Source organism: Oncorhynchus tshawytscha, linkage group LG11 (genome assembly GCF_018296145.1).
Source record: "Oncorhynchus tshawytscha isolate Ot180627B linkage group LG11, Otsh_v2.0, whole genome shotgun sequence".
Taxonomy (NCBI): Eukaryota; Metazoa; Chordata; class Actinopteri; order Salmoniformes; family Salmonidae; genus Oncorhynchus; species Oncorhynchus tshawytscha.
Window position 1 is genome coordinate 38,077,370 of NC_056439.1, and position 13,141 is coordinate 38,090,510.

General features: G+C 46.2%; 1 protein-coding gene and 1 pseudogene across 2 annotated transcripts; one reads left to right on the plus strand and one right to left on the minus strand.

Moving 5' to 3' along the window:
* Positions 1 to 13,141, minus strand: part of LOC112261881 — a 35,769-nt pseudogene that overhangs the window by 3,360 nt on the left and 19,268 nt on the right.
* LOC112261880 (claudin-20-like) lies at positions 5,408 to 10,043 on the plus strand. Of its 2 annotated transcripts, XM_042330088.1 has the most exons (3): positions 5,408 to 6,003; positions 7,569 to 7,619; positions 8,255 to 10,043. In XM_042330088.1, exon 3 carries the CDS (start codon positions 8,422 to 8,424, stop codon positions 9,145 to 9,147), a length of 726 nt encoding a protein of 241 aa, XP_042186022.1. In that variant the 5' UTR covers positions 5,408 to 6,003; positions 7,569 to 7,619; positions 8,255 to 8,421; the 3' UTR covers positions 9,148 to 10,043. The 2 variants fall into 2 exon arrangements, with proteins under 2 accessions (XP_042186022.1, XP_024293276.1); XM_024437508.2 differs by lacking the exon at positions 5,408 to 6,003 and having other exon boundaries at positions 7,186 to 7,619.

The window sequence follows — 13,141 nt, forward strand, 5'->3', positions numbered from 1 at the left end:
TAAAAAGATGAGAGAAGCCTGTCATTTTCATCATGGGTACACTTCAAATATGACAGACAAAATGAGAAGAAAAAAATCCAGAAAATCACATTGGAGGATTTTTAATTAATTTATTAGCATATTATGGTGGAAAATAAGTATTTGGTCAACAACAAAAGTTTATCTCAATACTTTGTTATATACCCTTTGTTGGCAATGACAAAGGTCAAACGTTTTCTGTAAGTCTTCACAAGGTTTTCACACACTGTTGCTGATATTTTGGCCCATTCCTCCATGTAGATCTCCTCTAGAGCAGTGATGTTTTGGGGCTGTTGCTGGGCAACACGGACTTTCAACTCCCTCCAAAGATTTTCTATGGGGTTGAGATCTGGAGACTGGCTCAGCCACTCCTGGACCTTGAAATGCTTCTTACGAAGCCACTCATTCGTTGCCCGGGCGGTGTGTTTGGGATCATTGTCATGCTGAAAGACCCAGCCACGTTTCATCTTCAATGCCCTTGCTGATGGAAGGAGGTTTTCACTCAAAATCTCACGATACATGGCCCCATTCATTCTTTCCTTTACACGGATCAGTCGTCCTGGTCCCTTTGCAGAAAAACAGCCCCAAAGCATGATGTTTCCACCCCCCTGCTTCACAGTAGGTATGGTGTTCTTTGGATGCAACTCAGCATTCTTTGTCCTCCAAACACGACGAGTTGAGTTTTTACCAAAAAGTAATATTTTGGTTTCATCTGACCATATGACATTCTCCCAATCATCCAAATGCTCTCTAGCAAACTTTAGATGGGCCTGGACATGTACTGGCTTAAGCAGGGAGACACGTCTGGCACTGCAGGATTTGAGTCCCTGGCGGCGTAGTGTGTTACTGATGGTAGGCTTTGTTACTTTGGTCCCAGCTCTCTGCAGGTCATTCACTAGGTCCCCCCGTGTGGTTCTGGGATTTTTGCTCACCGTTCTTGTGATCATTTTGACTCCAAGGGGGAGGTCTTGCGTGGAGCCCCAGATCGAGGGAGATTATCAGTGGTCTTGTATGTCTTCCATTTCCTAATAATTGCTCCCACAGTTGATTTCTTCAAACCAAGCTGCTTACCTATTGCAGATTCAGTCTTCCCAGCCTGGTGCAGGTCTACAATTTTGTTTCTGGTGTCCTTTGACAGCTCTTTGGTCTTGGCCATAGTGGGAGTGTGACTGTTTGAGGTTGTGGACAGGTGTCTTTTATACTGATAACAAGTTCAAACAGGTGCCATTTAATACAGGTAACGAGTGGAGGACAGAGGAGCCTCTTAAAGAAGAAGTTACAGGTCTGTGAGAGACAGAAATCTTGCTTGTTTGTAGGTGACAATACTTATTTTCCACCATAATTTTCAAATAAATTCATTAAAAATCCTACAATGTGATTTTCTGGATTTTTTTTCCCTCATTGTGTCGGTCATAGTTGAAGTGTACCTATGATGAAAATTACAGGCCTCATCTTTTTAAGTGGGAGAACTTGCACAATTGATGGCTGACTAAATACTTTTTTGCCCCACTGTATTTTATACAATCTATTGCACCTTGCTTATGCCGCTCGGCCATCGCTCATCCATATACTTACATGTACATATTCTCATTCACCCCTTTAGATTTGTGTGTATTAGGTAGTTGTTGGGGAATTGTTAGATATTACTGCACTGTCGGAACCAAAAGCACAAGCATTTCGCTACACTCGCATTAACATCTGCTAACCATGTGTATGTGACCAATAAAATGTGATTTGAAGAGGATCCACTCATGGGAGCAAAGCGAGTGAAAGAGGGGATGAAAAAACAGGTGACATGCGATGGATGGCAAGCCAGTTCCGGTTGTCACAGTAACACCTGTGCGAGGAAAAAGCCAGCCCTCTTCCTGTCATGCTGCCACTTAGCAGGCGCCATTCAATACCAGAGAGCCTGATGAGACATGAGGTGACACGTTCAAACACCCCTTTATCTCTATTGTTTCTGAGGGGGAGTCCAGCGGCTTCAGACCCAGTGGAATGGAGGAACCAGGCAGGGAGAAACAGCTCTTCCTCCAGGCTAGTGTGGAATCCTGGCTGTGGTTCCCCTCTCAAGCCACCTCTCTGCCTCCTGATCCCGACGTCAGAGCTAAACTGATATGACAAACAGTTGAAGTAATCATGCCAGAATCAGTAGAGCCTAGTCTTACTCAGAGCTCACCCTCATTCTCTCTCCCCCACAGGCTCTTTCTCTGATTGTCCATCCTCTCTCTAAGGGTAAAGGGATTGTGCTCAAAGAACCACAACACACAAAAAGGACAACTCTTCTTTAGGTGCATCTGTGAATGTGCAGTAGGAGGGAAGGCTGCCTCCCTCATGAGACTACCAGGGGGTCTAATGCAGTGACCCCCTCTCCTCACCTCTCAGATCAGGAGGGGGGTCTAATGCCCCCTCCCCACCTCTCAGATCAGGAGCCAGACCTACAGCTCAGTCTGAGAAGTGAAGTGGAGCTATGGACCAATGACACAGCAGCACCAGTGAGACACTGGGCAACAGAGCAGAGCATTGTAGCCTGCCTAGCTGCCTGCTTTCACCTGGTAATAACCTTGTTTCTCTGGTGTGAACGCCACTCAAGGGAGGGAGACGAGGGGAGGTGCAGGGAGACGAGGGGAGGTGCAGGGAGACGAGGGGAGGTGCAGGGAGAAGAGATATGCATACATTTCCAGGTATGTGAAAGAGGATACAGAAGGTACAATACGAGGCAGAGTATACAGAGCGGACGAATAGAAAACCAACACAGGCAAAAACACACACAGTTATGTGGGTGCGAGGGTGTTTAATTTACAGCAGAGCTCTCCTGTTGAGACAACCTGCCCTAAAGAACTACCTCCAGCAGCATCTTTGCGTCTGTGGGGGTTGTGACTCAGACTATACCCTCCTTTGTTATTCTGGGCTAGGGAAGGGGAAGGGCAGGATAATTGGGGGAGGATAACTAAAGTGATCCAAGGATGTGATGGAGCCTTTCTAATGAGCTGTTTAGATTCTCTCCCTCCCGTGCTGTGCTGCAGCCTCTGGCTGGGCTTGTAAACCAGGACCGCATCTACTATCTCATCTGATCTATAGCTCTGTATGTTACCGCCTGCCTTACTGCCCGCTTGCCTTATACCGACTGCCTTACCGCCTCGCCTGCCCGCCTTACTGCCCGCTTGCCTTATACCGACTGCCTTACCGCCTCGCCTGCCTTACCGCCTGCCCGCCTTACTGCCCGCTTGCCTTATACAGACTGCCTTACCTGCCCGCTTGCCTTATACCCGACTGCCTTGCCTTACCTGCCTGCCCGCCTGCCTGCCCAGACTGCCTTACCGCCCCTGCTTTACCGCCCGCTTGCCTTACAGACTGCCTTACCGCCTGCCTGCTTTACCGCCCGCTTGCCTTACCGACTGCCTTACCACCTTGCCTGCCTTACCGCCTGCCTTACCGCCTGCCTTGCCTTGCCTGCTTTACTGCCTGCTTGCCTGTCTTACAGCCTGCCTGCCTTACCGCCTTGGCATGGGACACCACTGCTAGACTGGAGCCTAGTTGTCAGAGCAGCCAGCTATATTGTAGTCTATAGGAGTACAGCTAACTCCTGGGCTGCTCACATCACTATCAGTTGTCAGAAGACGAGAGGGTTTTGGACACCAGTTATAGTAGACTTTCAGGGCAGGTAGAAGAAGCGCTGCATTGCTTTGTGATATACTGGGGCTGAAAAGAGTAACTGTGACAGGAGCTATCATCAGAGATGGATTCATCTGCATCAGTTGGGTGGAACACGGCTGACATGAGGAAAATCCATTTTTCCACCTGTCACCTCAACATGCTAGGATGATTTGGGTGAGAGGCAGTCTCATACCTTGGTACTCCAGTGTGCCTTTACCAAAGCACACACCCAGAGTGATGCAGCATCAACCCACCATCTGGTCTGTCCAGGTAGCACAAAATAATGCCTTTCATTTCACTCCTGGAGGAATTAGGCCATTTTATATTCCGCACTTCATTATATTTTCCGCACTTCATTAGTGGGATGATTGGAATGTAAATAGAACTTCATGTTGTAACGAACATGTATTTTAACAGAGAAGCAAATCATAATCCCTAATGATTTGTAGATGAATTGCACTACTCTAAATTGGCTTGTTATATAAGGATCTACATAAAAATGATCCTGCCCTCTCCATGGCTAATTTAGTCTGACTCTTTTAAACAAAGACTTCAAACATTTACAGAGACTTAACCTACTTTTCCTCTTGCACACTAATACTGTATACTGAATAATCATAACTGAACTTTAACACTTTTATTCCTAGTCATTTTCCACAGGTCTGCCTTTGTCCCCCTCAACGACCGTGACCCAACTCATCTCAGTAGTATGGAGTCACGCACACATCCATATTAACACTTATACATTTCATCTCTATGACCTTCTGGGAGCTCTGCAGGAAGGAACTCTATTACACTGGCCTTGCCCTGTAGCTCTCCAAGTCCCATTGTCCATTTCTACCTTCCACTCCTTTTCCCTGAGCCCTCTCTCTACCCAATGTTGTGTGAGCAGTAATTTGTCATCTCCCTCTGAGCGTAACCAAGATGAGATGGCAGGCCCTCGGGGTGGCTAGCCGATACCACCTGAGCAAGCCGCATTTCCCCTTACGTAACTGCTGCAGGTTCTGAGGGGGGAGCCAGGAACAATGGAATACACAGCTGTGGAATACAGAAAGTAAAATACAATAAAAAGGAAGATTCCCTCAAGGGGAAAGAGATGCATTAATCATAACAAAACCTTCAGAAGACAACCTCCATTACATCAGAAGACAACCTCCATTACATCAGAAGACAACCTCCATTACATCAGAAGACAACATCCATTACATCAGAAGACAACATCCATTACATCAGAAGACAACATCCATTACATCAGAAGACAACCTCCATTACATCAGAAGACAACCTCCATTACATCAGAAGACAACCTCCATTACATCAGAAGACAACCTCCATTACATCAGAAGACAACCTCCATTACATCAGAAGACAACCTCCATTACATCAGAAGCACAGATGGACAGGACAGGCACTCAGGAGGTATAGGCACTAGGCAAGCTAAAGCTATGGGCAACTTGCTGGAGGGGGCCCTGTCTTAGTGCCTTGCTGCGCTGTGCTGCCTACCAGTGTTTCCCACACTCTCAGAACAGCCCTGGGCACACAGCACAGGTAAACCATCCTGATCCACAGGTCCTCTGAATTGTTTTCCAAAGGAAAACTCACCAACTCTACAGTCAAGAATTCCACTAGGTCAGAAGAGAGATTAGGACTGTGGAAAAAATGTGTCTACTAAACAAACAAAACAGGATCTATGCTGTTTTTACATGACATTTAAAAAAAACTTAAATGTCTGACTACTTGGTAGTAAATCTTAGTAAAGAAAACATGCAGGCCCTAAATCAAACCAACCCTGGGTAATTTCACATCGTGTCACAACTGTTTCCCCTGATGGTTTACAAACATTCTGCATGTTGAAAATGGGCATGATGACACCTCCGACTGTGACGTTAAATAACAAGGCTTTTACAAAATGATGAGCACAAAACCAATTAAACCACGAAATAAAGAATATGCAAATTGAACAATAAAATCCCTCATCTCAGGAAAGGACAACCTTTGTGTCCAGTCATGCCTTGGAGCTATAACATGGAGGATGGGGCTGCAGTGATAAAACAAGGAGCCATGCTTATAATAGCCTGCCATGTCTTCACACATCACACATCTGCACTCCCTGGGTACATGTTAACTGTGGTTTCTTCACCCCCCCCCTCTCCCATCCCTGTTATTTATTTATTTCCCAACAGAACATCACTAGCATCAAGGATCTTGTCGGTAAAAACACACTCAAACACAGTACAGTGCTTAAATAGTGTGGCTATTTCTCATTCTGCAGCAGCAGCCCACGAGGGCCTGGAGACTGAAGTCCGAAAGGTCAGCAGCCAACCAACTCAGGTAATACTTTGTGTGTATGTGTCTGTTATTGTGTTGGTGATGTCTTATCTGTGGAAATAGTCTCTGAGAGGATATCTTGGGGGATTCAACGAAGGTAGATCATTGGACCAAATTAAACAAACAGATCAATCACCAACCCAATCAATCACTTAGCAGATATACCTGCCACCTCCATTTTGGTCATTACTGGTGTGGAGAGAGAGGGGAGATCATTCTCCTGAAACTGGCTGTTTATGATGATCTTGCCCATGCAGCAAAATTATGGAAACACACATTTGCGTTATCAAGGCTATCACGTCTATTAGCCCAGTCTGTTTTTCGCATCTCTTTGTCATTCATGAATCAAGGCCGTCCTGCCTGCCCCTCCCTTCCCCTACTAGACGTCCTCTGCAGAGGGGACTGGAGGAGCAATGAGAGGAGGGTAGCAGCTGTGAGTTTAGTCTCCCACTGAGTGGTTGCTGATGCTGACTGCTCTAGGGAGCGTCCGTTTTGGCATAGTGGACTCGCTACCACATAAATAAAAGAAAAACGCTGCCAGAACAGCCACTACCACCTGCTTGGAGTAGGTTTTCTTCATATGGTTATTATTGTAGAAGTGTTATTTTATTATTATTATTTTGTGCCCAATGTGTATCTAGTAATTCAATCTATATAGTTCAGGATCTACATTAACATGTGTTCATTAGGCTAGATTATAGATCTGACCTGGGGGTGTAGGTAAAACAATGTTGAATAAATTATATTTCCCAGGGTGCAATGGGTTATTCATTATTTGTATAGATGAAAGAAACGCAGCGGTTGTGGAAAGTTATTCTGGGTCTCTCTGGTTAGATAGAGATACGTTGGACAAAGTTGTCATTTCTTTAGCTTAAACATTTGAGACTGGAGGTAAGCCCACTGAAGCAGAACTGTTACTATGAAAGCAGGTGTATCTGTCATTAGGCTAACTACGGCTGGGCTAACAGGCAGAATGAATATAGCCAAAAGTGTGCACATTGTTTCAGATAAATATTAGCTAGTTATGATAAACAATCCGGTGGCTAGATGCCACCTCTAGCTAGCCAGCTAATAATGAGTCAATATTGGAATGAAGCAGCTCGGTCTTGTGATTGATTGCAGTTTGACTGGTAGCGGGCTGAGCTGGTCCATAATACGTTTGCTTGTCTCCATCATCTGCTGCATAAATCAAGCATTGCGTGACAAGTGCATTGAACAACTCAATGAATTCTAATGCAATGCAAAATAAATATAGTAGTACGTAGATGACCCTTCACACACACACAAACAGTTACAGAGTGTCAGTGTAAAGCATCGTAAGCTTCGCTATGGTGCATACTATTCTGTAGCAGCTCGTCTCACGAGCCATGTGACGTAGAGAGAGTCTATTCTACAGCACTGAAAGGAAAGCAGAGCAACCCCCTTTCAGAAGCGCCGAGTGAGCGTGTGTGGCTCACGACTGGCTAGGATGTCCTTTAATATACGGTTGCTATGGAAATGGATGACATGAAATGGATCCGTACGGCTAAAAAATCTCCTCGAACCCTCCTCACCTCGTGTTTTTACAGACATCACTGCCAACAACCTGACACGTCATAAGGAGATCGGCACCAGCCGAGGTAAGGATCTCAACATTGCTCTCTTGCTGTACATCATTAATTATAATTAAAGGATGTTTTCCCTTGTACCCTTACTGAAGAATAATCAATACATTTTAAATTAAAAAGCCATGCTGGCAAATGTGAACATCTTAAAAAAATTTAAAAAAGAATTGTCTGTCTTATTTCAAAGTTCTATAAAATGTTCTAAACAAAAATATATTTATTATTGTATCAGTGATAAAATGATTAAAAAATGTGAAATGTGTTAATATTGAAGTCACTGTGGTGGGGTAACCTTATTGAAGTGTGGTGATAAGGACACTGCAGCTTTAAGTCCACATATTGAGCATTACAATTATCAGAAAGTCATTCTCTTCAGTAACAGTTCCATGAGGCGCCGGCACAGAGGAGAGGCATGCGCAACACAAAATACACACGCACTAAAACTAGTGTCTCCTTTTCCAACTATCAGCCAGAGCCATCCATCTCTCTCCTCGGTCCAGTTCACACTCTCCTTTGTTCCTGCAAGAAAAGTCTGTGCATGAGTGTGGTGAGAGAGGGGAGAGAGAGAGTGTGAGGGAGAGAGAGAAAAGAGAGGGAGACAAACGAAGAGACGTGCTCAATTCAATTTCTCATTCCTGTCTCCTCTCCAGTCCAGTGGAGCCGGCGCTGAGGAAAGGGGCTGAAGATTGGCCGCTGCCCGCTCTAGCACCAGGATCCTCTACAGCCGTCTGGGGTGAGGGGTGGAGGAGACGAGGTGCCTGGCTGGGGCTGGGTGGATGCTGCCTGGAGGAGGGGGGGCCACGGCAGCGGGAGGAAGATGGCATCCACATGCATGCAGATATTCGCCTTCATCCTGGCGCTGTTGGGCATCATGGGGGCCATGGTGGCCACACTGCTGCCCAATTGGAAGGTGAGTGCCGACGTGGGCTCCAACATCATCACAGCCATCTCCCAGATGCAGGGGCTGTGGATGGACTGCACCTGGTACAGCACCGGCATGTTCAGCTGCACCTTGAAGTACTCGGTGCTGTCGCTGCCCGCCTACCTGCAGACTGCCCGCACCACCATGGTGCTGTCCTGTGTGATGGCTGCCATGGGCCTGTGCCTGGCATCCCTGGGGCTCAAATGTACCCGCTGGGGGGGCGGCCGGCGCTCCAAGAGGCACGCGGCCATCGCCAGTGGGGGCTGCTTCATCGCCGCCGGCTTCCTGTGCCTGGTGCCCGCTTCCTGGTTCACCAACGAGGTCATCACTAACTTCCTGGACCGCAGTGTGCACGAGAGCAATAAGTTTGAGCCCGGGGGGGCCGTGTACGTGGCCTTCCTGTCGGCAGGCTTCCTCTTCGTGGGGGGGTCCATCTTCTGCGTGTCTTGCTCGGGGAAGAGGCCCGGTCACCAGGACATGATCTTACTGCCCCCCCCCAACAAACTCATACTGCAGCAGCAACAGCAGCTCCTACAGCAACAGCAGCAGGACCAGCACCAGTACTGCTCCCTCTCCCCACTAGACAATAAGACAGGCTACAGCCTGCAGGACTATGTGTAGGCTAAAGCAACACGCCACTTGCTACTGCTAGGCAGACCAGTTAGGGGAACAACCAGGGCTTACACTGCGTAAGAGATTGAGGAGGAGACTAGAGCAGAGGGGAAGGACTTTGATGGCGTCTCTTTCCCTCCTTTCCCCTCTTTTTCTGTTCTGCAAGCACAAGCAGTGGAGGTATTCCCCGAGCAGCCCCTTGGAACAGACGGACGGATGGTGAATGTGAAATGCAGCGCAGCCGGGGGAGGAAGGGAAGCGCTGCAGAATGGGAGGGGAGCTGCAGCGACACATGCAGATACCCCAGCAATCATCAGTAAATCCATTAAGACTTCCCGGGGGAATGGATTAGCTGATAACAAGCCTCCCGTTAATTTCCTTTTCCTTGCCAAAGGTTTGAATTAATAAGCAATCATTTAGCTGCTAATAATCGTTTGGTAACCACCCATTCGGCAAGTCGGCAATATTGCTATTATTGTCTGAGGCAATAACAGTACGTGCAATTCCCTTTTCATAAGCAAGCTACTGTTGTTTTGAACTATCCACTAGATATGCTAGTTGTTGGGACTGATTTAAGTCAGTCTTATTTTTGGTAGCTAATAGACTGATATTTTGCCTAAGCATGCTGTTTGGAGCCTGTCTGTGTATATTGCAGAGGAATGCCTGTTAGAGACAGACGTATGTAGTGTAGCCAACGCAATGCCTAAAAAGCTGTAGTATGTTATCCTTCCCATTGAAACTATTCAAAGAGTGCTGTCAGAATTAATACAAAGGGTGCTGGGCTTGGAGATCGAACAGAATGGCATATAAACAAAATCCTGTAACTCACCCTGCAGGTAGAGACAGACAGAGACACAGAGAGAGAAAGAGACACAGAGAGGGAGGGACAAACAGTGAGAGACACACAGACATAAAGAGAGACAGACAGACAGAAAGGGAGGGACAAACAGTGAGACACACACAGACAGAGAGACAAACAGTGAGAGAGAGAGACAGACACAGAGCGAGAGGGAGGGACAAACAGTGAGAGAGACACACAGACAGAAAGAGAGACAGACAGTGAGAGAGACAGACAGAGACACAGAGACAGTCCCACCTCCAGAGTGGACTGTATGACATACTTTACTATTAAGCTCAAACAAAAAGGAGCTGCTTTCTTCAGGCTGGGCTACACACTACTTACTTCATGCATTACGCATACAAAACACTCTTACACCCACAGACGCACAGTTCACACCCACCCACACATAGATTACACAACCACACACTGAGGCACACACACACACAGATACAAAAACCCACACAAACTGTACCCTCTGCCTCACTGGGCTGTGTGTGCTTTTCATCCTGCTGTCCGCCTCCTCACTGCCATGGAAACGGGATCCTGCGCCCAAATATCTTTATTGTCTGTGATTGGGGGTGGGGTGTCAGCCTGTACTTTGAGGTTGGTTAGGGGGGCATCTCTCCCTCCCCATGGCCCCATAAGCCTTGTGAAGAGCCTCCACACATGCACAGCTGCTTCACTAATCCCCTTTATTAGCCTAGTGACAGGAAGCACCAAGCCACCGTTACACCCAGGTCTGTCTGGGAAATGCTCTCTTTATGTTGTCCCATATTACACTGTGTCTGACATGCAATTAGTGTTATGGGGAAAAAGGGCTGTGTTTTGAAAAGTCAGGCTGATTATTAGAATTGTAGATCAGTAGGTAGAAAATGGCGCTTGCAATGCCAGGATAGTGGGTTTCGATTCCCGGGACCACCCATACGTAATATGTATACACGCTTGACTAAGTCGCTTTGGATAAAATCGTCTGCTAAATGGTATATATTATTAACTGCAGCAGTGTGGCAGATGTGCCTCCAAATCTAGAAAACGGTTTGAGGTATTCCACTATGTGACGTTTAGTGCGTCAGCAGTGCATATGCTACTGTTCAGCACCTGCAGGAGATTGTGTGGCTAAAGTTAAATCTAAAGTTAAAGCAACTTCTCTGTGCCATTCTCATCTTTCCTATAGTACCTGTCAGCTTCGCTCTCCTCTACCTCTCCCTGGTCTCTCCATCTATAGCAGTATTTTTCTAAAGGGAAGTAAAGCAGCATTTCTCTCTGACTGACAGGGAACACTGTTGCATGTTAAGAACATGCTGGTCAGCACACACACACACACACACACACAACCCCCGCCACCAACTCATTTCTCAGGGCTGCTACTGCGCTTTAACACAGTCAAGTTCTCATGTGTGTCTGTACACAGCTGAGAGGAAGGGAAGATGTGCTGTCTCCGGCCTGAAATGGCTGCTCTGGTGACAGGCCCTGGCAGTGATGTGTGGCGCAGACCGCGTGTTCGTTCTCTAACACTGTTTTTTACAGGGCGAGCAGATGGCTAAGCCCAGCTCGCCACCTGCAGGCGGCTGCCTGCACACTGGAGGCATCACTAGAGGTCCTGGCAGCCTGTTTCATACCCCATGTATAGAGAAGAGAGGACCGGACTGGGCATCAGTATAATAATACACTGCCCAATGCCCAGGCACAAATGCAATAAAATGATGACAGAATGTCAATGTGCCCTCGTGAACAATCTGAATACATACCAACACATACGTGTTGGAGAATGTGCCAAATCAACTCCTGTCAAGTTTGATACTGCATGTAGTTCATACGGTTTACTTTTATTACATTTGTTTGTATGTGAATTATACATTGGCATATGGTTTTATGGAGTAATTATTTGTTGTGCGAGGCCAAGTCTTGAGTAAGCTAGACACTTGTGTACAGTAGGATGCAGCTTTCCATGGTTCTTTTTTCAACCTTATTATTCCAAAGCACACAATCATTTCAGACGCATAAACAATTCTGATTTCGTCGGGAAAGCCTTGAACACTTGTTTATTTTTTATTGGTTGTAATGTTTAAATCGTGCTTCTGCAGACAACAGTATGCATTTGGCTAGGACATTTGTGGACGTAATTAGATTTTTTTCTGCCAAGGTAACTTTCTTTCCTATTTAGTTCAAATGTCTTTTATCATGTTCATACACTGCATCTTCTTCATAAGAAGACTACTTGACTGCACCTTTGCTTGTGTTACCTTGTTGGACAGCGCAGTTTGTTTCAAGCGGCTGAGCATTGCAAGTCCTCTGGACCGGTTCAAATGTACGTAACACAACTGGCAGTCTGAAAAAGAGCAAAGCCATTTCTGTCTGATGTGATTTGAGCAGGCCAATGTGAGCTGGAGGTTTGTTCCGTTGTGTAGATGTGCAGCCTGTTCCTCAGCCAGCGCACCATTTCATTAGCTTCAAATGGTCTAGATGTCTAAACAGCTGCAGCTCTCCTGCAGAACCAAGACAGGAATTATCATTTTGATAATTGCAGCTTATTTTCGTGGATGCTTCAGCACTTCTTAATTTGCCAGAGGATTTTCAACAGTTCAAGTGTTCTGGTTACTGTTGTCTAAATGTGCTTGTGCAAGTAGTTATATTTTTTACCAATAAAAAAATATTTTGTGGAAGCAGGGCAATATGGCTATATTAAATGACTGTGTATACGTGTGTGAGCAGTTCGAGATGGCTCTCAGCTTCCTGCCAAAAACACAGATTTCTGGAAGGTACTGGTTGTACCGTGCGTAAGCAGGCAGGCTGTCTCTTCATACTGTTCTTATAGCCTCTATATACACACACACACACACACACAGCAGCTCTCTGAAAAACAGCTCTAAGAAGAGACGGAGGTTTCACTCCCTTCATGAACACGTATCCATAAAACATTACATACCGTCTGCAAATTGGATGAAAAAAGCCGAAACACTCTCCATAAAGCACGTTCAGAATCCAGCTCTCTCTCCGAGATGTAAACACAATACTTCAGAGGTATGGAGAGAGCATCAGCAAGTGGCATGAAATAACTAACCCTGTGAGAGTTGTGGCAAATGGGGATTATTTTGTCTGAGTGTGAACAGAATGATAATGAATGACAGCATGTGTAGGTTAGCTGCTGCAACATTTGTACAA